The sequence below is a fragment of the Arvicanthis niloticus genome, chromosome 8 (genome assembly GCF_011762505.2).
Source record: "Arvicanthis niloticus isolate mArvNil1 chromosome 8, mArvNil1.pat.X, whole genome shotgun sequence".
NCBI classification, from domain to species: domain Eukaryota; kingdom Metazoa; phylum Chordata; class Mammalia; order Rodentia; family Muridae; genus Arvicanthis; species Arvicanthis niloticus.
Genome location: NC_047665.1, coordinates 18,554,028 through 18,580,711, shown reverse-complemented (window position 1 = coordinate 18,580,711; position 26,684 = coordinate 18,554,028). Strand labels below are relative to the sequence as shown.

At 39.7% G+C, this 26,684-nt stretch overlaps 1 protein-coding gene across 5 annotated transcripts in view; it reads left to right on the top strand.

Moving 5' to 3' along the window:
• The window catches only part of Jarid2 (jumonji and AT-rich interaction domain containing 2), a 174,046-nt gene that overhangs the window by 77,645 nt on the left and 69,717 nt on the right, over positions 1-26,684 (top strand). For 4 of the 5 annotated variants that reach the window (XM_076939113.1, XM_034509846.2, XM_076939115.1 and 1 more), the window contains one exon: positions 3,303-3,438. In XM_076939113.1, the coding sequence (XP_076795228.1) occupies positions 3,303-3,438 (136 nt within the window). Of the gene's footprint in view, positions 1-3,302; positions 3,439-22,456; positions 22,549-26,684 lie in introns of those variants that run through there. The other variant, XM_076939114.1, reaches the window with a different exon arrangement.

Genomic DNA, 26,684 nt, shown 5'->3' with positions numbered 1-26,684 from the left:
TCCACCCCCTTCCATGAAGGATTAACTGCGGTAATTGGATATCTTCTTAACAGTGTGTGCTGTAGGTGTTTTGGAAAGAGATGTTATCTTCATGGTTCTATTGGTTCTGCCCTGGTATAGAATTCAGGTTTTGAGGTTTATATTCCATTCTGGGTATGATTTTAAAGGTAGTTCATGGCATATTGAGTAACCAAAAGAAGGTGTGAGAGAGACAAAGTGATTAATAAGATTTGTGATATTTTTGTTCCCTGCCTCTAACACTCCTCCATTTGTGCTCTGTGATCTCTTAGGTATAGTAATATGGGCAGCTTTCATCTTGGCTTTGATCCTCATTGTTTCTTAACATGTATTTTTACAGAAAGACTGTAAGAGACTGTAAAGTTGACATGGGCTTGGGACACCATTTATGTCTAACAGTGTTATACATAAACAGAAAGCTGGTGAGATTTTGTGTAGGGTGCAGATGTTGAAACCCACATATATCACATTCGGGGTCTGCATTTGTTAACACTTACTGGTTAGGTCCACATGGTCTGTAGGCTGAGGTTTGAATTATAAGAGATTTTCATCTAGGGCTGGCGCGCGCCCCCCCCCCCCCCCCCCCATTGTATGCTCTGTCTGTTCAAAGGCACAGGATATCATGTGCTCATTAACTCTTTCCCAGCCCACTTCCAATCCATCAATCTTGGCACATATGTGGAGGTTAGGTTGTGGATCTGGTTCTCTTCTTCCATCTTGGTAGGTTCTGCCAAATGACATCTAGCTGCTGAGCTGTCTTCTCTGGTCCAATGTGTTCACCAGCTTCCCGAGATTCTTATTTTCGAACTTGGAACAGCTGGGGATTTTTTTTTGTATTCTGCTTTTTATAGAAAGTAGTATGGCAAATTTGCTTCCTGACCAATTGTCCGCCCCACCCCTTTAAAAAAGAATATTTTAGGATTGTTTCAAAGGTTGTCAAGTAAGTAGCCAAAGAGAAGAAAACCCGCTCATAGTAGCCATATTGCTTGGTTATGTGGAATTTCTTTTCACTATTGAACTTTGTATTTGCAGGGAGGGAGGGGCATGTTACCTACCGTGGATGAGACACTTTCTGAACACCCGAGATGGATATGCTAGATTTAAACACTGACTTGGGAATGGTTTTCGGGTTCATGTGATAAAGTGATTAGGGCATGAGCCTCTTGGAAGATATAGAAAAGCAGGGACCCATACAGATATATTAAGAGTTGTACATGAGGAACAAAATGTAATATTTTTCAGGCAGTACTATGATAGGCATTAAATCATGTCCATGCCTACTTTCAGATTAACATTTTTGTCTTGCTTGCATCTAGGTGTTTAGGTTGGTGGGGTAGAGTATTAGAAGCAGTGTGTAAATGGGTTGCGAAGAGAGATGTAGTTAAGCTTTTTGTATTTAGTTACTGTGGGAGAATATCTTATAAAGGCAGCAGTGATTGCAGTCAATATGGCTGTAATTTCAGGCACTTCACACTAGATGTTGTCTAAGGTTAAACAGTAGGAAGGCAAGTATGGGAGAAATGGGATGGATTGTGGGAGGAGAGAAAATAAGGATGAAGCCCTCTGCTTAGTGTTTTCCCCCCTCAGGTTTATATCCTGATCCTATTATTCTGTAGATCATTCTATAACATCTCAGAATGAGGTGGTAGCTATAGCAGAATGATTGGATGACTAGGACTTCACATTACCCATATTCAGATTTGTGAGTACCCAGGCTTGCTTAACTTGCTCTGTGTACCTTGAATTGCTAGGGAACAGTGGTGAGGCCCATTAGAACTCTGAATAGTCCATATTATCACCTAACTAGCACAGTCAGTTTATTAAGGTGACAGGTCTTGACCAGCCGTGGAGATTATAAAATAACATTTGTGCATATGTGGGATTTTTATGTCTAGCATTTGAAACTACAATCTCTGTCATTCATAGCCTGCTTCTCCTGCATTAAGGTATTTAAGGTATTTATAGGTGTAATAAAGCTGCTGGTGTCAGTAACTCAATCTTGAATGTGGCTTTCTTTGTAGGTATTTCCATCTTCCATGGTTTATCTTTTAAGTAGACTTCAGTTAGAAGGGGACACAGTTGACTCTTTTATCTAGAGCCTGAGTCTAGGTAAAGACTCCAGCCTTCACAGAATACAGTTAATCTTCATTGGAGTTTCATAGGCAGAGCTACTTTGGGAACTGTTGATGGAGAAAATATTAATTTATAATCGTACATTATTGTGTGGAGACACAGATGAAAAGAATGGGAGTGGCATACTTTAATGAATAGTCCCTGGCTGCTTAAAAGGTGGATTTTAGCCCCAAAAGCTGTAGTTAGCACTATCATTTGGTTGCAGGTAATCTGATTTGGGAAGCTCACATGCAAACTCAAGGGAAAGTTAATTCAGTCACGTTTGGCTCTTTGTATGTTATGTATTTACATCATCTGCCTCTTGATTATTTGAATTCCACAAATGAGATACTACTAAAAAGCCTCATGTTTCTGGTTCTAATGATTTTGAAGGTCCCAGGTGCCTCTCATTAGAGGTTTAGCAGTTACCTGTAAATTTTAGGTTAGGTTGGCACAGTTTCTTGGCTTCTCTTGGTCCTCTAAAGGTGCAACAGAAATACCACCTTGGTAGGCCTACCAGAAGAAGTGAAGGAGTTCTCTAGTCAGGGCAAGGTGGAAATGGTACCTTGTTTCCTTTACTCTTAGAATAGTGGTTCTCAACCTTAGAGTGGTGGAACAGGAGTTGCCTAAGACCATGGAAAATACACAAATATTTATGTTATATTTATACTATGATTCATAATAGTAGCACAATTTCAGTTTTGAAGTAGCAATGAAAATACTGTTATGGTTGGGGGGGGTGGAACTATATTAAAAGGGGCACAGCCTAGGGAAGGTTGAGAACCACTGATGTAGGAAATCCTTGATGGGGATATTGGGGAAACCTAAGGAAGTTAGGATATTTGCATTCCTTCTGTGGAGGCTTGAAATTTATGCAGAAGGAATGTATTGCCACTTCACACTCTGGTACTGGATCATATAATGCATGTTAGGAACATGACATGCAACTCCCCTTTTTCTCACACATAAAGAAAAGCAAATAGTTGTCTTAGTGCGTAGCTTTGGCTATCCAGGATCTTCCCATTATAGATCAGGGTATCCTCAAATTTACCCACCTGTTTTTACCAAGTGTTAGATTTAAAGATGTATCCACCATACCCAGTTGGAATTTTATAGTGAAATACAAGTCAAAATGTTTGTGTGCCTGATTTTCAATAATTCTTTTTTCTCAGGATGACAGCGATGGGATCCCGTGGTCAGAAGAGAGAGTCGTAAGGAAAGTCCTTTACTTGTCTCTAAAGGAATTCAAGAATGCACAGAAAAGGCAGCACGGGGAAGGCATTGCCGGGAGCCTGAAAACTGTAAATGGTGAGTTAAAACGGAACTGGATGTAGTCTCTGTAGTGCCTTGGTCTGACTTGGGCACAAGCAAGCTTGACCTTGCCTTATAAGCTAAGCAGTTTTGGCAATATGAATGTATTTGTAGATATAATTTTATGTTCTTTATATGTTAGAAAATATAATTGGGAATGTGTGTCAGTCTGTTAGAGGTTATGATCTGAATGGGACACCTATATTGCAGTTATTGTGTGTGTATGTATGTATGTATGTGTATGATCTTGTTGGAATCTGGAGGCTTGTACCCTATATAAGGAAATATCCTAAAAACCTACTGCCCTTTGTGCTGCGTGCTACCAGCTGTTGAGCACCCTGCTGATTGTTGACCAGTTGTGGCTACAAGGCATGCAGGTGCAGAGATTAGAATGCTCAGTCTCTTATGTGATCTGGGAAAGTGGAGGAATCTGGTTGTCACATTTCTTTCTCTGTTTCTGTCATTGAGTAGCATTTTAAAAGATGAATGCTAAAATAATCAGAAAACATTTCATTGTTTTCTGGTTCTAGGTTTGCTGCTATATTTCATAGTCTATTGTATGTACTTTAATTGTGTATAGATTATGGAATGAACTGTGTTTATGTTCTACTTTGTGCTTGGCTAACAACCAGAAGGAAGACACCTTGTTGTTTATTGTCTTACAGGTTTGGCTTTGGAAATGGGAATCAGCACGTATACTGTATTAGTTGCCAAGTCATATAGCTCACATACGGCTTTGAATATTTCTCCTCTGCCTCCCTACAGCCTCCAGTTTCTTATGTGTGTATATGATGATTATGGAAATCAGAGAATCATTTTGGATTTTGATTTTTACCTTCTCTCTTGTCTGAGATGAGTTTGTTTGCTACTGTGTTCCCCCAGTTCTCTTTTGTTAACTGTAAATTTAATTGTAAACTGAGTACTCCATGGTTTCTCCTTGGAACTAATAGTTACAGAGTGGATCTGTTTGTTGACTCATTTTTATAGGGTCATGGAAGGGTTTTCTAAGACCACCTCTGTGAACTTCACCATGTACCCAACTTGTTTTACTGTCTTAAGGTGATGGTCTATCTTTTGTTGGGGTAACTTGAAGACAAACTCCACATGATGGGTTTTCTTAATATAAAAGTCTCTTTTATATTAAAATTTATATGCAAATTAAATTTTTTTTTTTTTTTTTTTTTGCATGAGTGGTTTGTGTTTTTGTATCATGTGTACACCATGTTCAAGCCTAGGGTCTGAGGAGGCCAGACAGGGCATCAGTTCTCTGGAACTGGAGCTAGAGCAGGCTGCCATGTAGATTTTGGGAATTGGACCCTGGTGCTCCAGAACAATAGGCACCCTTAGCCCTTGAGCCCTCCCTTTCAGTCTTGACCCTGTCCTTCTATTTAGTACCCCTCTGATCTCAGCAGTGCTCATTTGAGCCAACACTGAGAGTCATTTGGAGAATTATGTAAATTTTAGAAATTGTCTAAGCACTCTGTAGAGAGTATTTGTTGTGATTGTTTATTATATAGTATTTTGCGTGGTTAAATTCATGAGTATTTGGGCAGAAAGGTGAGAAATAATTGAATTGAATCCTACAGCAAGAGTAGAAGAATAGTAACTACTGATTAAGGTTGTTTTGTTTGTGAACAGGAATGTTATCCAGGAATAGCAGTCAGTGCTTTTAGTACAAGAATACTTTGTTTATTGTCAGCAATTAAATATAAATGTTTCTAACTGGTAAATATTACGTGTTATGAGAAGTTAGACAGTCATCCAGTACTTAGTAATAGTACTACTCAGATAAATGAAGAAAAGTAAAGATAGTTTAGTAGTAGCACCAAGTGTTGCTAACTGTCCATCCCGATACATTTATCTTTAACTTTGTGATAGTGTGAAAAGATCGAGTGAGACATTGTGAAGCCAATTACAAAAGGTATTTCTATTATGATTAAAGCCTCTTAACTTTGTACCGTGTGCATGGTGAAAGTTGCTCCCCCCCCCCTTTTATTCTTTTATTTTTTTTTCTTACCCCAGGGCACCTAGTTTTGCCCTTATATTAAGTCTAGGCTGGTGATGTGATCCTCCTCTCCCAGCCTTCTGTGATTACAGATAGGTGCCACTGTGGCAGGTCTGTCCATGTCCCTGCCTCAGACCCTCTTCCTCCAAATCTGTTTCATCCAGTTGTATCTCTGTCATCTGGTGTGCAGGTACATGGAAATAATCAGGTTTCACCCTTTGCCTTCTTAAGGCATGGTTTCTCATGTTTATATTGCTGCTGGTCCACATACTTTAGGCTAGATACTCTGGCCATTTCTCTGATACTTTCTTCCCTCTTGCTTATAGGATTGTTGGAATTGTATATGATCACTACATCCTGTGAGTTCTGGGGATCAAACTCTGGTTCAGGCAGCTAGGATTCTTATCTGTGGATCCTTCTACAGGACTAACTGGCTTATTTGTATTGTTACAAAGGCTTTTGGTTGTGAAATTGCTGCTGGTTTTTTTTTTTTTTTTTTTTTTGCCAGTTTCTGGTTCACGGTGATGTTATTCATTCTGTTTTCAAAACTTGTCACCTCGAAGACCAGGTTTCATCAGGGGTTTTTGAGTTCCTTGTTATTATCTATCATTGGCACATACATTAAGAGGCAGAGACACATGAGGTATTGTAAGTTCTGAGGCCACCTGAATCTACATAGAGAGAAGCCTGCCTTAGCACAATCATGAAGGTAGCTACTACTGTGTAGACTTCTATAGTTTTGTTGGGAAGAGCCAGAAAACAGAATTACCAAAATGGGAATAACTCCTTTTTTGTGGGTGTATTTTTCTGCACTTACCAAGACTGCTGTGCTATAGGGTATTCACCGTCCCTCCCTCCCCAACTCACTTTTCTGAAACCTCCATTAATCAAAACCTTGGAGCTGCTGTTGGTGTTGAGAATTGAATGACTTGTCCTTGGTGTGTATGTGAAAGAAGGGTTTATTTTGGCTCACAGTTCAGGGAATGCAGCCCAGTATGAAGTGAAGGCATGGCGGAATGAGTGTTACAGCTGGTCACATTGCATCAGTAATTGAAAAGCAGAGAATATTTAGGAATTGTGACTAGGCTATAAAATCTCCAGAAGAGCCCCACCTACTTGACAATATATCAAAATAGCATAGCACCTCCAGATGAGGACCCGTTATTTAGAAAACCTATGGGTGGCTTGCTTATCTAAACCAGTACGCTTATGGGTTGCTCATAGCCCATCCCATGTTCTATAGGTCATATGAGCCATGCCATAGGTTAATAGGGGTGTGGTAGTGAAGCAAGGAATATATTGATTTAAATGGCAGTGGAAAGTGGAGAGCTTTCTCTGTCAGTACTGGAGCTTGGTTCCCAGCTCCCATGTTAGTGTATCTCACAGTTGCCTGTTATTTCAGCTCCGTGGGATCCAACACCCTCTTCTGGTTTTAGCAGGCACTTGCACTGTTATATACACAGTTTCTAAAAAGTTGGCTTAATTCTCGGCCACCAGATAAAATGGTTCTACACTTCCAGTTTTTATTATTATGGAAATGTTTATGGTAGCCATAAAGAAGATTAAGAACACAGCCTTTACTAGGGTGCTGCTTTTTTAAAAATAGAAAATGTTTTTTTTTCTTTTTTTCTTTTTCAATTCCCAGATACTCTTCACCTCTCTACCTAGTCAACTTTGCTTTTACTCTCCATCCTCTGTTTTCAAACAACAGTATCCCCCCGCCCTCCCCCTTATACACACACACACACACACACACACACATTAAAACAAAAGTCTCATAAGAAAAAGGCATATGATAAGACATTCAAGCTAATATGTGTGGATGGACACACATTTCTAAAATAAGGTGTTTATATCAAACCTTTCCCCTTGAGGCTCAGGTAGCTGTGGAGGAAAGGGAGGAGGATGTTTCTTTGCTACCCTATCAGTTGCAGTTAACTTCTTGCTTAGGGGGAAGATCATGTCCACTTCCTCCTCCCAGTTCCAGGACATTGTTTGGTTTGAAAAGATGTGCATGTCTTCGGGTATGTCTTTGGGTGTTTTAGGGTTTCTATTGCTGTTAAGAGACAATATGACTACAGCAGCTCTTAGAAAGGACAACATTTCACTGAAGTTGGCTTATACTTTGAGAGGTATAGTCCTTTATCATCTTGGTAGGAAGCATCACAGTATGTAGGCAGATATGCTGCAGGAGAATTATCTTTTGAATGTACACATGGTAGAGGTTTTGTTGAGTCACAAAGGTAATTATGTAGGTATTTATTTTGCAGTAGCATGATTGGAATTTGTGGAATTTGAATTATAGTTCAAATTATAGAACTTGGATTTCAGATGATAATTTATAAACTAGAGCACATGAAAGAATACTAAATTTTTGACATTATGTTGAACACAGTATGCTTTATTTTCACTTATTATAATTACTATTATTATTATAATTATTATTAATGCTTTTGTCCTCTTTAAAAGTTTTTAAAATTTGTGTATATCAGTGTTCTACCTGCATGTATGTCTGAGAGGGTGTCAGATCCCCTAGAATTGGAGTCACAGACATTTATGATTTCCCGGGTGGATGCTGGGACTTGAACATAGATAAAAGAAGAGCCAGTGCTCATTACTGCAGTGCTATTGCTCCTGCCCTTTGTCCTGTTATTTAAAAGCCAGATGTTACCAGCCTATATTGCTTCTTCTATAGGAGTTTCTTAGAGAAATTCAGTTAAAAAAAAAAAACAAAAAACAAAAAATAGTGCTAGTTTCACATTAAAAGTGGTATGTGGTTGACATAATTTTCTCTAAAGACAAATTGACATGACTTTTGCTAAATTGTTGGCATGCTGGCATGATTAGAGAACAGCCCTTTGCCCTAACCATTTGTGTGAAGGAGTTGGGTGGATGTCTGCTATTAATACAGCTAACATGGGAGCCTGTGTGTTTGAGTGGCTGATCTCAGCCTTCCACTTCCACAGGTCTTGTAATAACCTAATGGGCACAAGATATTAGAGACCTCATTTTTATGTCATAAAATTATGTGCACCATCCATCTTACTTTGGCGCTCCAGAAGTGACAGGGGCTGAAAGCTTTTGCCTTGTTAAAGGAAGCACATGAGCACTTTGAAAAGTGTTGTGGATTGACCATAGATAGGACTTTGCATCATCCTTGTAGTTACTTGTATGTAGCTGGGTGGGGCAGTATAAAGATCTGCTGGTGGCAAGCCTTCTGTTCCTCCTGCTTGTAGATTATGCTACTTTCTCTGGATGTAATCAAATGACAGGTTTTTAGTAAAGATTGTGGAGTATGGGAAACTTGGCCAATCTTTCAAGGCCCTTGGGCCTGCTGGGGCTAAAATTAGGGATATTTAAATAATAACATGCTACACAAATAACGAGTACACATAATTACACAGTAAGAGAGGGGAGCTATTAGCTGTGTTTGAATTTCATTTGCTTCCTATAAATGTCATCTCAGATCAGCAAGCCCTTTTGGCCAGCAAAACAATTTTGAGTAGATTTAATGGAAGTTGGATCTCTTTCTTTCGACGTACAGCAGGCAGGAATGTAATAGTTAAGCTGTTCTTCATATTTCACAGTTAGTGTTGGAAGGCTCTAGCTGTGGTTTGTGCACTCAAACCATCAGAATAAATCAGAATAAAATGGATGAGGAAAACTGTACCCTAAGAATGGAGTAGCAGCTTGCTTATTCAACTCAAGCCTGGTAATGCCAGGATTCAGACTCAGCCTTTCTGGAGTGGACTCCTATTTAATTAATTTACCACTTAGAAAAATAGCATGTGGTTCCTCTTTTTTCATAATAAAAAAGCATTTAGCACACAAGTTATTAAATAATCGGATTGCATTTTCAAAATATTACAGTGATTCCCCCCACCTCCTCTTGTACCCATGTGCTCTCCTAGTCTCTTTCATTTTTATATCCCATGTGTCATTATACTCACCCTGAATTGCCTGCTACTGCCCTCTCTTGGTATCCTTTCTAGTTTGTCACCAGGCTTTGAATGATGTAGGTATAATTATTAATTAGGAGAAGTATGTCAGTATTTACTAAGGTGACCGTGTTTCTGGGCTTTGGTATCTGTAATTCAATTGATAGAAGCAATAAACTTTTTTTTTTTTTTTTTTGTTGTTGTTGTTGTTTTTTCTTTACCCTCCTCTGTTTTGTCACAGTCCCACATGTAATCAGTCACCTGGAGGTAGGTCAGTCTGGCACATGCTTCATATAGACAATCTTCTGCCTCACTGTCTTGAGTACTGGGGTCACAGGCATGTACCACCACTCCCATTGTCACTACTTTTACTTCTACTCTTCTGATGAAATTGAGTGTCTAACCATGATGCCCAAGTTGAAGTATCTTGGAATTTCTCCCACCCTCATAGAGCACTAGCTGGTAAAAAATGAGTGAAGCAAAAACATAAAAGATATTCCTATAGAATAATGAGGTCAGAAATCAACCTAGGAGCCTGTGTGTCTGGAGTGAGTAGGCTAGCAGGGAGACAGTTGATGTCAAGGGCCCATTTTTCAGCAACTAGGAAGGGCTGCATTGAAGACCTTGCAGCATCCTTGAGAGATGAGTGAGGCCTTTTAATCAAGAGTTGTGTGAAAGTGATGGATGCTCTTAGTGACAGAGGCTGGGACTTGAAATTGAGCTCTACTGGAGAGTAGTTGCCACAACAGCTTTCCATGACTGACCAATGTGTTTGGACCATGGCTGATGGAGACTGATTGGTAGTAGAGGAGGGAAAGGTCTTTTTAGAGGTATGTAGGTCTGTGTCAAAATTTTAAAATCTGGAACCTTGAGCCTTGATGAGGAGCTTAATTAGAAAGAATGGGTCAAACTGAAGACAGTACTAGAACCTAGAAATCCAATTTAACTGAAAACGAGGCACCAACTGTCCCTGTTGTCCAGGCTGCTCAGAAGTATTTCATGGGACACTTCCAAGTGGAACTGCCTATGGACGTTAATGTGTTTCTGTTTTGGGTCAAATCCTGCCTCAGACCCTTTGTCCAGTATACTAAGCCCACCTTGTGCTTGACTTTTGCATGGTGGGGGTGAGGGGTGTGCTTCTGGCTGATGATATCATCATCATTTTCATGATAGCATGGCATGTGCCTCACCTGGGAGAGGAAGGGAGTTTAGGCCCTTCATTCTTTTCACATAGTGAGTTTTGGGCCAGCCAAGGGTGCAAGGCGATACCCTGTACTTGTCTGCTAGTTTGTTTCCATTTAGACCCATGGTCTAGCTCCTGGCCTTGAGGATGTAGAAGGGTATGGTGGCAGTGAGGAGTTGATCATTTTTCTGTGGCTTTATTTATTTAGTCTGTTTTATTCAGCATGTTGTGCCTGAACACATGCTTAGCAGATGGATACAAAGCAAGATGCTGGAGCTAGAACAGTGACTGATTTGGTGGCCTTGAATCCAGACTCCCCACTGGCAACTCAGTTCCAGTTGATTGACCTCTCTCTATGTTGGGAAGAAAGTGGTTTCCTGCCTTTAACACTGGCACAGGCTAAGTACAGTAATGTACTCACCAGAGAATTGTAGCTTCTAAAAAAGAAATAGAAACTATTTTCCTATTATAGTCTGGTAGGACACAGGGGCAGTTACAGTAGTTCATTGTCTATGTTGTGTTTTCTTCTGTGTTTATGTCACCTTTTCCTGATAAGGTTGCATGATGTTTATACTTTTCAAAGTTATTTCATTGAAATCTTTCTAGGTAAGTGGAGAAAAACACATTCATAGGTAAAGAAAGCTAATGTAGAAGGCAGGATGGTTGAGCAGCACCCCTCAGTGGCATACAGTGTATTCAGAATGATTTATGTGGTGGGAAGAGGGGTTAGTGACTGAGGTGGCCTTGAAAGGAAGATTCAGTAGTCTTAAGATCATGAGAATTCTGTGTTGGGCCTTTGGGATGAGGAAGTCTTCTATATCTATAAAGTGATTCAGTTTAGTAGCTATTTTAGTAGGACTTATTGTCCATTTTCTCTGTTTAACCCATGTATAAAGGGCAAAAGCCCTTTAGGATCACCAGACAGTTCTTTTTTCATACACAGGAGCAGGCAGTTCTGAAATAGAATCTGCTTATTAGTGTTCATTCTTGTAAAATGATAATGTCACTATAGAAGGGCCACACATGCTTTTAAATCCAATCCATTTCATGCTTTAAACTGTAATGTGTATATTGATGGTGCTATAAATACTGTTTAGCACAATCAACTTCTGTAGTGTCACTGTCTTTGTGGAAACCTCTTCCCCTCCTCCTCCCCCCAGTTGAAAATAACTTGTTATTTATTAAGCTACATTAAATGTTAGAAGTCATATATATGTGTGTGTGTGTGTGTGTATGTGTGTGTGTGTGTAAATATATATATATATATATATATATATATATATATATATATATACAGTATTTTTAAAGCTTGCAGAGTGATTGCTGGATAAATAAACCCCTTAATTTACAATTCACTTCTTAATCTCTTCTGCTGCCAAATCTCACGTATGTTTTTGGCATACTTTGTAGACTTTGGATGCTTTTGTAGCCTCAGATTTAGCTTCATACCTTTTTCCAGAGTTCATGAAAATATATAGCTGTCTCATCTGAAGAAGCTGGAGGATGATAGGAACATGAGCAGTTTAATAGTTTATGCCTTCTGTTTAAGAGAATGGTCGTCTGTGTCCGATCAGCCCTGAGGATAAATCTGCAGAGTGGACCCTGCATGGTCCCTTCAAGGCTCCTTCTCTCCTCTTCTCCCATATCTCCCCCATTTGTAGGAGTATATCATTCCATGCTTTCTGTCTTTGGCTCTTGGGACAAATCTGAAATTCTCTCCTTAATTAAGACCCATTCATTTATTATTTTTGTTTTCAAAAGAGAATTTTCAAAAGGACTCATACTTATTAATGAATCTTGTGAAAAGCTGTTTTATTTTGTCATGGTGGCACATGCTTATACTGTAATCCCAGCTACTTGGCAAGCTCAAGCAGTAGGTCTTAGGAGTTTGCCAACTTGGGGGTCTGGAAGGGATGTGGACTGCTTGTCAAATAGATGCAAGAACCTGATTCAGTTTTTAATACTGTGCCACCACTGTTCCTAAAGACTCCCTCCCATGAGATTGCATCTTGCTACCTTCTTTAATACTGTACACGTCTTTGGATCTAGCTTTACTTGAAAGAAAATAATTTGATGCACCACACTAGCGGGCATGATCTCATGGAATTCTGTCCATAAGGGGGATTTACCTTGCACACAGGTGACTTTGCCTTGTACACAGTGGGTTTACTATATACTCATGGTCTATACCTTTTGTGCCCAGTGTTATTTGATAAAGGGCTGTCCCAGTTTGCTCTTGGAGAGTATTCTACAGTTGTAAAGGGTGAGTTGGAAGGCTCTCAGCTGGCATTTTCTGAATCCCCTGGAAAATATGGTCAAATTCCTAATTCTGTGCCCCTGTGAACAGCAAGAAAGGTCTTGCATGACTTAAGATTGAGTCTTGTTAGGGAGGGGATATGCCATTATCCCCCTAAGAGGGGCTTTGTTTATGATTTGATAGTATCTCCTAGTAGTGTTTCTCAGGGCTCTTTGTCTCATACTTTTGCCAGTGAAAACAGAAGGTATTTACATTATATTCCTTTTATTAGAAGAGTTTTATGCATTTTACTTGTGTATTTGAGTAGGATGGAGAGTTGCATGCTGTGGTGAACATGTGAAAGTAAGAAGACAGCTCGTAGGGAGCTGGGTCTATGGGGTTAAAGAGGTCATTGGGAATGGTTGGCAGGCATTCCTAGTCATAGGACCATCTTCCCAGTCTTACAGTCCATTTACAAAACACGCATAGTAGATAGACAGCCTTGTCCCAAAGAGCTCATAGGTTTTGTTTTTCTAAATTCTTGGGGTAATTTTAACAGGCAACTCTTTTGATTTCTGGAAGTGTTCGATACTAGCAGAAGTGTGCTGTCAATTTATTGTTGCTTGTTACCATAATGACTTGATCCCTTGAAGCTGTTCTGAGAAATGTGATGTGAAAGCACTGTGTTGTCTTAGGTTTCCTGAACTTTAGAGGGACATGCATCTACTCCCACAAGTCCCTGCAGAGGTTGGACTCTAGGGGGAGGCTAGCATCACCTGTTTGCTTGCTTTCTCTTCTCCTCACCATGAGCTACACACCTAGATTAAGTGGAAATAGCCTTTCCAGCTCCTTCTATACTGTGTCACAAATGTTCTGCTAGCCATCCCAGGGGTCTCCTTGTATAGAAGACTTCCAAGGGAATAGGTTAAGATTGCCATCAAGTGGTTGCTGTTGGTAGTGGACGATAGCATGCTGATAAGTTTCTTAGCCTCTCTATGCAAATTAGTGAAGTTTAGGAATATTGTTTGAGGAGTAGTTCTGCTCTTATTTATTTGAGCTGATGTAGGTTAAGAAGCCATCTGTGTAATCCCAAACTGCCTTGTATCAAAAACAGTATAGCTGAATCTGGCTGGGATCAGTGTGGGCACTGGAGTACAGACCATTTAGAAGTGGTTTACCTACTGTCAGCCCAGGTCAGGAGGCCAGATTCAAGACACAGAAGTTGTGCCTCAAGATCTGGCTTAAAAGTTTATGACATCCCTCCCAAGATCCTGATCAAATGTGTGTGTCGTTCTACCTCATGATCTTGATCAAAACCCTATATCTTCCAGCCTCAAGATCTGGACTCCAGGTGTGACCTCTGTTTCTGTCTGGATTGTAGTTCATTCCAGATACAGTCAATTGACAACCTAGAACAACTGTCCACCCCTTGTCATTCACCACTTGACATACAATTGTTATTTCTTATGGTGTAGGTTTTTAATTTTCAATAAATTCAATTCCAAACAATAAACAGGTCATAGTAACACCTAACACAGCCTTCCTCATAAAACAACAGATGCTTACTTTAAATTTACAATCGGTGGCATTATTTCTTGGGGAGCATCCTTTTAGTATCTCAAATTTAAATATAACCATTGATATTTTCTTAATTGTTAAATTGGAAGAACACAAATATTTGTACAAATGTATTCTTAACAAAATACAATGGAAGCACTTCTTTCAGTTATAATATTCATTTCTGCAACTGGTCACATGGTTTGTAGCTGGTATTTATAATTAACTACCTTCATCTCCTGCCCATTCTGCATTATCTCCATCCTCTGCAAGCACCTCAGCAAGTCTTGGTTCTTTTCCTGGAGGCATGATCCTTTTATTTCTCAGGGGTCTGTGCCCTTTGTCATTCTGCCTGGATATTCTGTAGATTCCCATTGACTTTAATCACAGGCCATGGTAGCACCAAGAGATGCCCTAAAGGATCTCCTTCACTCCAGACAATATTTCTGAGGCAGAAAGCCCTATATGTTTGGCTCTTGTTGTCTTTCTATTTCTAAAGTGGCGCAGTAATTTTTCTCTCTGGAGTGATTTCTCGGAATTGGTGAGGATTCATTTGAAGTTCTTAGTACCCAGCAGAAAGTAAACATGGAGAAGGTGATTAGGATTGAGTTTCTTCCCATAAAACAGTAGCTGCATCATGGAGCAGACCACTTGGAAAGAATATTAGTGTAGGTGTGCAACATTCCAAGGTTCTGGATGTCAGTACCTTGAAATCAGGATCCATTCTAATACCAAAAGCTATAGCTTTGACCCAGCTACCTTCTCTTTTCCCCTACCAGGCTATCCTACATGGCATGGGTAAGGAAGGACTGTCCCACGGAGTAGAAGGTGGTGTGAAGTAGCAGGTTCTCCCACCACTGTACACAGTTGCTTGCCCTTGATCTGTGACCTGCCTGGGGTGGAAGTGGTTTAATGTAGACTGCCTTTGAGCTGGCCTTTACTCTATGAGAAAGGTATCTGCCTGCTCATTTGGGAGGGGAAACCTTATTTATTGGAGGGACAAAGAAACAATGAAAAATATTCAAGTGATGTAAATATGAAACAGTGGAAGAAAAAACCTTTGGACATATTTTGAACAGTTATTTCGAACTGAAAGAGGGTATATTTTGTAGTCATTCACATTACAATCTGTTAAGTCATATTAAGCCAGAATTCCTGGATTCTAGCCATCTCAAACAATATTGAACACATCAAAAATGTGAATGTGCTGGAATGAACATTGACATTGGGTGTTACTTTTCATTCTATTAATAGCAGAAATAATCAGATTACCAGAAATAACCAGGAACAGTAACTTTACAGATTTGGGAATATTTTTGGAGACTTTAATGGTTAAACATCACTAATTAGGAAATCTGAAATCCAGAGTACCTCAAAAGCTGAGTTTTTTTTGAGCTTCATAAGGGCTTTGGATTTTGTGGGTCTGGAAACATGGTTCAGTGGTTAAGAACACTTGTGGTTTTTCATGGGCAAGCTTGTCTGTCCTGAAACTAGCTCTAAAGACCAGACTGGCCTTGAACTCTTCTTTTTCTTGTAGGTAAAAGGACCCAGGTTCGGTTCCAAACAACCACCTACATGGCAGCTCAGATGTCTGCAGTTGCACTTAAAGGGGTTCTGATGATTTCTTCTGATCTCCAAGTACACTAAGCACACATGGTACAAGTACATTCACACAGGCTTAAAACACACACACACACACACACACACACACACACACCCCTACCTGTGTGTTAGCTTTGTCTCATTTATTGGGTTTAGCAGAGAATGACTTCTTGGAATTTATGGAATATTGTAAATCTTCTTCATCTCTGCATTGTATTTTTGGATCAGGAGGTATTTGTGCGTTTCTTTGGAATGTGGATGAATGCATGGGAGGTCATTGTGAAGCCTCTTTCAAAGGCTGTCTGGTGTGCTCATCTCCCTAGCCCTATGTGCTGCAGGAGACAAATGTGAATGCTGATCTGCATCAACTCAAGCTGCACTTGGTCCAAGAGCGGTTGGTGTGAGTCAGGGGGTGTTACCAAGTCAGAAACCTAAAGAGTGATTTTCATTATGAATGGTTTAGAAGCCATCTTCATGTTGCCTGGGAGTAAAGGAAGCTCTCAGAAGTCACAATGGGGAACCAAAGAGGAAATAATAGGCAGTTTGTAATAAACACCAGTAATAGTTATAAACTGTGTTGAAACTCTTGCAAATAAATTGTTGCTTTTTGATTTAACTTCTAAATAGAACAGTACTGAGCCCTGTCACTGAATTGTTAGCATCCATTTTTACTCTAGAAGTCTATTTTAACATTATTAAGTAAGTATACAAGGCTTGATTTGAATATGTGCAAGTATGCAGAAATGCATAGAGATCAGAGAACAGATTTCTCTGTTTATTCCCTTTCCACTGTGGGTTCAGGCTGTTAGTATTGCATTGCAGGTGCTTTCATTCTCTGAGCCATCTTGCCAGTTGGTTTTCTTAAAACTGTCTTACTAGTAAACTAGTATCATTCCAAATTAGGAATACTAGCTGTGTATGAGAGAATCAAGGTAAAAGAACTTCAGTATCACCCCTTTTTTCAACAATGTTTCAGTGTAAATTTCCTATGTTCATTATTCCTTAAGTTCAAAGTTCATGCATTTCTTTTTTATTCTTGCCAGCAGCCCTCCAAATGTATTTTTGAGTGAATTTTGCTTGTGTTTTATGAGGACATATTTTGAAAAGATTTTATGAGGAAGTATTTTCAGAAGATTGACCATCACCATATTTAACTTTCTATGGTTTCTTGTTTACCTTTTGAAATCAGTTGAGTGCTTTTTGGATATTTTTAATACAGTAATTTAAAATCAATCTCCCACCCATCCCCTTCCTCAATCAAAATGTGTTCATTGGGCTGCTTCCCTGCTGAATCTTGATCAGCATGCTGTCAGTGCTGCTTTTTCTTGAAGGAACAGCCTTCTGTCATTCATGCTTTTCTGCGTATGGGCTGACAGTGGAGCAGCCAACATAAAGACTGTTTGTGCACTGCTGTGGTGACTTTATAGTATCCTTGGTATTTCATATCCATGAAGTGCTAATTGGGGTTCGACACCATATACTTGATCTTGTATTTCCTCTCCTATTCTGGAGAAGGATGAAGATCATCCTTTGGGAGGGTCATGTTCTCTATAGGGAGGCTGTCACAGAAAAAGGCTTTCCTCTATCTAATATGTGTTCCTGGTGTGTGTAGGCTTTGCTCTAACTCCTAACATGCTCTAACTCCTAACTCCTGAATGCTGGGACCAAATTTGTGTCACCATTACGCACCTGTTGTTGTTTTGGGTACAGTTAGTGTCTCCCATTTCTTTGTTGTTCAGAGCTAGCAATGTTTAAAAAGCTTTGGGTCACTTGAATCTTGGAGACTTATTAATAAAACATAAGATCACTTTTATATCTTGTGCTGTTCTGCCTAGTAGGCAGTGTTCCTGTGACTTGCTCTTAAGAGTACTCAGCCAGCAAGGACAATGGGACCAAAACACATCATCTTGTTCTGCTTGTGCTGTCTACTCTGAAATACCTGTCCTTAGAGAAATAACTCTACCAGACTAAATTTTCTTTTTAATATGCTACAGCTGCCCAGAGGTATCTTTAATTCTCAAATTATCCCATTTTGTAAAGAGCCCTGGCATGTTTGAATCTGGCCTTATGCTCTGTAATGGACTCCATTATTGTGAGGCCTGCTTCAGTGTATTTCCGCCTTTATGACCACAGCGATCCAATGGGACAGGGAAGCAGAGGGTTAGGGTTAAGGTTTGAAATTGAGTTTTATCTCTTCTGACTCCCCCCCCCCCCCACTATGAATGCTTGATTGACTATAGTGGTATTTTATTTAGCACGGACAACCAAGTCAGCTGTACAAAATTTGTTACTCAAAATGGATCACTCTTCTGAGTTACTACAATTATTGGTATGATTTTGTAATTGCATGAGGCAGCCCTGATGCCACACTGGTTATCATGACAACTGAATGTATTATCCAGTGTGTGCAACCCCACCACACCCCACCCTCCCTTCCCAACCCTCTTTGGCATTCTAGGAATTATCAAGGCCAATTGGAAGGCTTTCAGACTTATGTGTATATATAATTCTGCTTGGTATAAAGCCAGTGTACTAAATTTTACTTAATAAAAATCTAAACAAAAATAGTTAATATGTACCTGGGTTTAATAACAATGGTTTTAGTATATTTAATATTATTAATATCTTATTTATTATTTATTAATAAAGGTCAAATATTAGCACAGAGTATCCTTTTCCCCCCACTTTTTGGTCTTGTTTTAATAAAACCACACCCAGGTGACAGGGTCATTACAAGACATTTGGTCATATAAGCAAAAGAACCATTAGGGTATAGGCATCCCTTGACAGACTGTTGTGGGATTCCTCCAGATACCAAAAACTCATGGAAGGGTCATAGTATTTGTAAAACTGCAGAGCCAGGAACTAAGTGCCTTGTGTCTGTAGTCTCCACTACTCAGGATTCGAGGCAGGAGAATTGTCCGTTCAGTTCCAGTCTGGGCAACATGATGAGTAGCTACCTGAAAAACAGTCTGTGCAGATCTTTCTTTACTCAGATTATCTCTCAGTTATTTATATCATTAACACAAAGTAAACATTCTGTAAATATCTGTTGTCCCTTGTTTAGGAAGTAAATACTAGTACAGATGTAGTTTGTTTTAAGATTTATTATGTATTTTGTGTGTGTGTGTGTGTGTGTGTGTGTGTGTGTGTATGATGTGTCTGTATGTATGTCTGTGTACCATGCATGTGTAGTGCCTGAGGAGGCCAGAAGAGGATGGTGGATCTCAATTGTGAGTTGACATTTGGATACCAGTAATTGGTTCTGGATCCTTTGAAAGAGCAGCCCAGCCTGCTGAGCCATATCGTCAGCCCATGTGTAAATTTTTGTCCTTATTTATTTTGTTTTTAAAGGTGTGGGGTCTATGGTGAGTTAGCTGTTTTCTATAGTTCTATACAGTCTGGTGATGAGTCATTAAAATTCCACATTTCTTTGTGAGACTTTTAGGCTCCACACACAGCCTCATAATCTGTTAGTTAAAACTCATTTTACAGCCTGTATCATCTTCTGCCTTTTGTATGGGTGTCTTTGGGTTATGGGGATTAATTGCATAGAACTCTAATGTTGACATGCTATGGTTTCTGCATGTATCAGTAACTAGAAACAGAAGAGGTATCACTATTAGACCCTGGGTTGTGAAAGACTCTCTTCCTTAATGTGATAGAACTCCCAAGGCTTGCTTCTTTTCTCTTTCTTTTGATAATTGACTCTCAATATGGGTTAGATTTGTGTGTGTGTGTGTGGGGGGGTGTGTCTGTTTAAGATTAAGTTTTAAATTATGTGATCCAAGGTAGCCCAGAACTCACTGTAGCGCCTAGGCTTGTCTTGAACTTGTGATGGTTCTCCTGTCTCAGTCTTCCTACTGCTAGGATAACAATTGTAAGCCACAGAACCTAGCTTAGCTTACTTCTCAGGCTGGTTATTTGAATTAAATGAAGTCTTAGCATTCTGCAGCAATAAGTTTTACCTCTCCAAAACTGAATAAGACATAGTTTCCTTCCTCCTATGAAACAAAACATTATGTAAGTCGGAACTTGCTCTGGTTATTTTTTTTTTTCAAAAGCTAAATGCATGTAGAGAGTTGGATTTTGCCCAACTTGGTGTAATAATCAAAAGTTGATTATGGAAGAGGCAAACTATATCCTCAAGTATCCCGAGGTTGAGGTGATTATTAGGTAGAAGAAAGCATGCACCTGGCTGACTGTATAGAAATGCTTTGTGTGAGATTCTTTCTGAAATTCCAGCCTCTTCCTGAGTAGTATTTTTGAATGCAGTTCTTTTCTGATATCTTGAGTAACAGAATGTCTTCATGGAGAAACTTAGAGATTACTGGTGTACATATAATATCTAACATGCGCTTGTGCAACCGATTTGCTATACATTTGACTTGTAAATGTGAGCATTTTTGAGTCTGAGGATTTTTCCTAATTCTATTCCTAGATAAGCATCAAGGAAAAACTAATGCTTGCTTTCTTCTTGAAGAGCCACAGAGTAGTTGGGGCATGGTATATTGAAACACACTGGAAATTATTTCCAGTGACTCAGAACAAGGAAGTCAGGATAACCAGAGGTATAACTGAAATTTATCTACTGTAGGGTACTAGGTCAGCTTTATATCCAAACAGTTGCAAACCTAATGGTGTTAATAAATAAATGGTTTCCAGCATTTTTGTGCCACTGAGCCACACAGAGGCTTGAGTGTGAGTATGATTAACTTGCACCAGAAGACCAATGTAAACACCTGTTTTATTTTAGTTTTTGTCAAGAGAATACCAGCAGCAGTGATTGGATAAGGCCTTCTTAGAGCTGGGGAGTGTTAAGGGAAACTAGATTTTTAAACTTAATTTCTCTCCAACTGTATAGGTGACAGGTTCCCTCTTTTCCACTTTCCCTAGAATTGGTCATCATCTTTCTTTCCAGTTACTTGCCTTTCTTCTTTCCAGTTTCCTGCTGTGAGTGCTATCATTATTGAAGAGCCTAGATGAGTCCTGCAAAAAGGGAAATGAAGGGGTGGGGAGATTCTTGTCTAAGGAGACATGTTGACTTGGAGTGTGGTTTGGAAACCAGACTAACCTAAGCCACAGCTTCATCATTTATACAATAGAGTTGCACCATTCCATCCGTGGGTATCACAGTCCTCAGAGAAGATTGTCACTTCCCTCTTCAGGAAAACTGTGTTTTTAGTATGTCTAGCATGGTGACCTAAGAAATGGCCGTGGTAACTGTCAGGCATCATACCTCAGGAAAAGCTACTATCTGCCTTTAAATTAATTAGTGCCTGTATTTTAAGAGCCCAGAAAGAACAGAGTCACCTCCTTAGGCTGGAGTGGCCCAGTCCTTAGATATGAACTTTGTTTCGGTTCCCGCTCATGCTTTCAGCCGCCATCCTTACTTTCCTTGGAAGGACATAAAGAGAAGCCTGTGGGTAGTGTAAAGCATGTGCTTTGCACATCATCATCATTGTCAGATGAAGTTCAAAAGCTTCAAAGAAAATGACTTTGAAAATCAGAGAGGGGTTGGGAGGAGGGGGGGAGGGAGAGGGACATTCCAGCTACTGGAGGCCAGTTGGATGCCTGCCTTTTTCACCTCTCCCAGCAGCTGCCAGGCTACAGAGACTGTTTTGTGAAAGATCCTCAAGAAACAATGAGGGAAAACAGCTTCAGCTTGATTAGATTAGATCAATTTATGTGCCTTGGGGAGGGGCCTAGGCAGGGCTGGGGGAGGGGTGTCCTGTGCTGGCAGTGGCCCATGCCTGCTCATTCGGTCACTTCATAAGTAATGAAGCTCCCATGGTGGCTGCAATTGCAGGAAAGGGGAGGGAGGAATTGGAGGAGGAGCATGTGAAGAGAGATTTCTGCAGTCTGTCTGGAGAGCTGCCCAGGTTTTCCAGCCAAAATAACAAATAAAAATAAATAAAAGCCAAGTGCTGAATGACACAGATTATGATATTAAAAAGGGATACCATTGAAGCATTGCCCTGCTTCCTGCTGTTGTTGGAGATGGGTGTGTGCAAGAGGGAGGGGGTGGTTAGTGCACTGTACAACAGGCCATTCCTTGTATAACAAAAGTCTGTACAATTAAATTGTGAGTATCCCTTGCCAACATGTCCCCGTTTCTCCCCCCCCACACCCTCCGAAATTCTGTAATTTTGATTTGTCTGCATTGCAGGTTGTGGAAATATAGCAATTTCTTTTGCCTTTTCTCATTTTAATTCATCAAAATGGTAAGAACCGGGGGGGGGGGGGGGGGGGAGTCAGCCAGATGCCCCCTCCTTTTCAGCATTCAATTCTCTTCCAGGCACATAAATAATCTTCTCTCCCGACTGTCTCCCCTCCCCCTTAGCCCCCGCTGGTGTTCGGCTGTCCTATTGCCGCTCGGAATCTGCACTGCCGCTTGCTTATTACGTACAGGGGAGGATTGTTGACAAGCGCCCCGGAGCCTGCCTCACTGCGCTCTCCCTCCCTCCCTCCCTTCCTCTGTCCTTCTTCCTCTGTCTCTGCAATGATCCGGCTCTGAGGATGGCTGCTCCACGGGTCTGTCAGGTGCAGTTTTTGGTGGCTTATCTTGAGGAACCTGGGATAGAAGGTCTGTTCCTATAAATAAAAGAAAAACAAATAGCTTGTGATTCATTTCAGTCTGATTTGGCTTTTGTTGGAGAAATAGGCCTTTGTGGGTTTTCCTGCTAGAGGTCCCGATTATATATCCATTATGGATGGCAAGGGAAACACACACACCACACACACACACACACACACTATTTAAAGTGTTTGGATTTAATATTATTTTAAATTCTTATACCTTCCCTAAGGGTAATGGTGGCTCCTAAGATACTGTGGAAATTTACAAGAGAGAATTAATGTCGTGCTTAGCACTTTAAGCTCTGTTGACCATTTTGACCAAATCTGCAGTTTAAATCAGGCTTGTATGAATTAGACATTACTCTGGGGATTGACCAGCCACTCAGCAATAGCTGATTTCTGTATTAATATCAATTTGGCAATGTATTTGTTTATTTGCTATCGTTTAAAAATAGATGCTTCATGACAGTTAAGTTACTTCATTCTTCCCTTACATCTAGTTGCTTTTATAAATAGAATGTTTGGCTTCATTTCCCTCATTTCATTCTTTTCATGTTATTCTTTTAAACGATGGAGGAAACTGAGGCATGTGAATAGAAGCCACATTTTCATGGGATTCTGGTTATACCAGAGTACTATAAACTCAGTGTTGCTTTATGGGTTTTTTTTTGGTTTTGGTTTTTTATTTTATTTATTTTTTTTGGTACACCATTCCATATTTTCATTAGTGTGTATGAAGTCAGGTGCACCACTGGTACAGTTAATGGGCCACATTCCTATAGTCTTATTTTATACAGCTTTTTATTATATTTCAGTATTGGAAAGACTGTTCATCTGGGAAGCAGTAGGCCTTGGTAACTTGTTTGCTATTAGTGGATATGCTTCTGTTTGGACTCTCAATATTATCATTTGAAAAGTGGGTGGGCAGTTGATTTGTTTATATGCAATTGAGATAATTAGGTGCTTGGAGGAAATTCACAATTCTGCCAACAAAACAAAAGAAAACATAACTTGAAACCTTTATGTGTTTAGTGTAACCATGAGCTTTTGTTAAAGATAAAGCTGATACACACATCCATAAATTGGTGTGGGTCATGTGCGGCAAAGATTAGTACACAACCTGGTTAAGTTTATGGAGTTCAATGATATTTGATAGATATTTGAGAACTGGTTTTATTTTGGTACACACAGTTGAGTAAATTTACTGAAATAAAGCCTTGAAGATCTAAACAGCTGCACACATTTCAATTTCTTGTAGAAATCTTTATGTGTACAGAGCACCAAGCTTTGCCTTGTCTGCTTATCTTCATGTAAGTCTTGTAAACACTAGTCTTACTGATGTATTTTTTTTAAAGCTCTTGTGCTTGCCTGTCTTCATAGCTCTCACAGTTCCATTGTTCTCAGCTCATTTTCCACAGCAGCCTAATAATTCCAGTAGTGCCTGTCATGTGCTTTTTCCTTAATATAGAATATAGCTTTTGACCTGAGATGGTCAGTACTGGGTCTTAAATGCTGGGAAACCATTTTCAGTAGTAGGTGGGAATCCAAGCTGTTGGTTGCTTGTAAGTAGGTTGCGTGGTAGGCATGTGCTTGACCTATTTGTCAGTGTGAAATGTAAACAGATACTGGGATGGTAGATGGATCTAGAAGCTAGAACCCAAGATAGTGGAGTTGATTCCATGTATAGGTAGAGCTTGACATTGTAGTGCACTGAAGGTGTTTGAGGGCAGTCTTGAACCCTACTTATTCTAATTGTTGAAAGTCATGATTAGCATGAATGAGTGAAAGGGAGAATTAATTAGTATAATATAAGGTTAATTAATATAACCTGTGGTTGATCTTTGACCCAAAGAAATGAGGTTTATGCTAAAATAAGTGCACTGATAGCCTCTGGGCTGTTGAAGTGTGTGTGTGTGTGTGTGTGTGTGTGTGTGTGTGTGTGTGTATTTTGAAGACCAGAGACTTAAAACGTGTATCTAAAGTTCATCTATGAGATTTGTTTTGTTTTGTTTTGTTTGGTATTTGGAACATTTTTTCTCCTTGGGATTGTTGGTTAAGATGGTTGAAGGGGGGTTATCTTTTGTTTTTGGGTGATGTGGTTCTTTTTCATTCAGGGCTCAAGTCATGCAGACTGGGACCCATTATGTAAGGCTGCTACCATATATTGAGATGGCCATAGGGCTTTTTGGTGAGGAATATGTTTTGTTGGCTCTGGGGCATGTGGTAGCTTGCTTGCATAGAAATAGCTTTTCTAGTAGCCAAAATTTTTTCCTGTTACCATGTTGGGTTATTCCTTCTTTTATCAAAATGTTGGTCTTGGAAAATTTCTGAAGAATAATGTCTGTGAAGACTGAGATTGGTGGGTAAAGGTCTCATGTAGACTTTTGGTATATAAATTAGTATTTATATGTTATGTTTTTGAGATGTGACAGAAATGAACAAAACTCAGTCTTACCGTTCCATACTTTGATCTATTTTGAGGTTCCACAGAGGCTGGGATTTTTGATTACATTTTCTTGACTAAAATGGGAAATCTCTAAGGCTGATTTGATAGTAGACAAAGGGGAGTCTCAGTTGGCTGAGGGGTTGCTCTCATGAGAGAAAAAGGATAATTATTTTCTGTAATCCGGGGTAGGAAGCCATTTTCATTTGCGCCTCGTTGACCACAAGTGTCACTTACATCCTGCCTTATGAGTATCATTTGTTTTCAGCCACATCATAGTGGATCTGGTATGGGCTTCCCAGGCTATGCCCTGCTGACCCCTGTCGCCCTGTTGTGTTGGATGTTCAATGCTGACCTGCATATGTACAGTTGAGGGTTAATATCCACATTCATGTGTGAGGCTGGCCCAGCGTCAGAATGCATGTACTGTTGGTAAAGCAGATAATCCAGTGTTTCTTTCAAAGTCTGAGGGAACCAACACTGTGTTTTTCACTAGTAATGGTGGCAAACCAAGCATTCTGATTACTTAAGAAAGGTTCCCTGCATTAACCAAAAAGGCTCCTCCCAACTAAAAGTGAATACATATGCGTGTGCACATACAGAATGATAAATTGCTATTGATAAATTCCTCTTTGGGTGCTTGACTGTTTAATATGTAATGTGATACCTTGTGTCACAATGACAGGGTGGCAGACTGCATTGACTCTGTAACAGAGAATACCTCTGTGCATACCTCCTACAGCAAAGCTAAAAACATTGGCTCTCCTTAATATGCTAATAAGTTTTGTCTGCTCCAGATGTTTGAGAAACACTGGAACAGCTTCAAAGCCTTCCTTGTTTTCATTTTCTTTTAACCCTTTTGGCATTGCCTTTGTAGAGTTTTCCTCTGTGTTTTTTTGTTTGTTTGTTTGTTTTTGTTTTTTGTTTCTTTTTTTTTTAATTCTGCCATGTCTTCTTTGTGTCTAAAACATAAAATCACAAGAGCTCTCTATTTTTCTAGATTTTATAAAACATTTTTTTTTGTGTTTACACATTTGTGTTCTGTAATCTAGATATATTATTTATTGCTTAAAGATCCTTTAGTTGAAGGAGGCATTGCATAAACTGTTTCAGTTTTCCTACACCCTTTCATCTAAGGGCAACAGTGAAAAGATCACCATGTACACAGTATTTTCAACATGCATTTAAATTACTCCTCTCTGCTGCTGTTCTAGACTCTTGTGTGGTGCTGGGAGGTTTTTCAATTGTGCTAATTTAGGAGATGAGATGAATAGCCACTGAGCTTGTAGAGACCCTTGTATCAGCATGCTGTTGTATTTAATTTCTTGGAGGAGTTTTCTAGATAATATGGTGATGGACTGACTAGTAGTGTCCAGGCTGTATCCTGTTGTAGTGGCAGGCCCAGTTTCTGAGCTGTCTCTATGCCAGTGATTCTGACTTTTTGATTCAGCTCCTATTTATTGCTTTTGTGAAAGACAATAGACTGGTTTAATTTAAGTTTAACTTAGTGAATATTAATGGAGAACAAATGTACAGAGGCTGGGTCTTTGGGCCACTGAATTTCCTCTCTGTTAACCTCTATCTAGCCTTCAACAAACATTTGTGTTAGCATGAGCCAAGGTGGGGAATGGGGGTAGGGGTGGTGAGGGTTGGAAAATTTAAAATGGGGTCTGGTCTGTGTATGGGAAGGGAATGCTGTT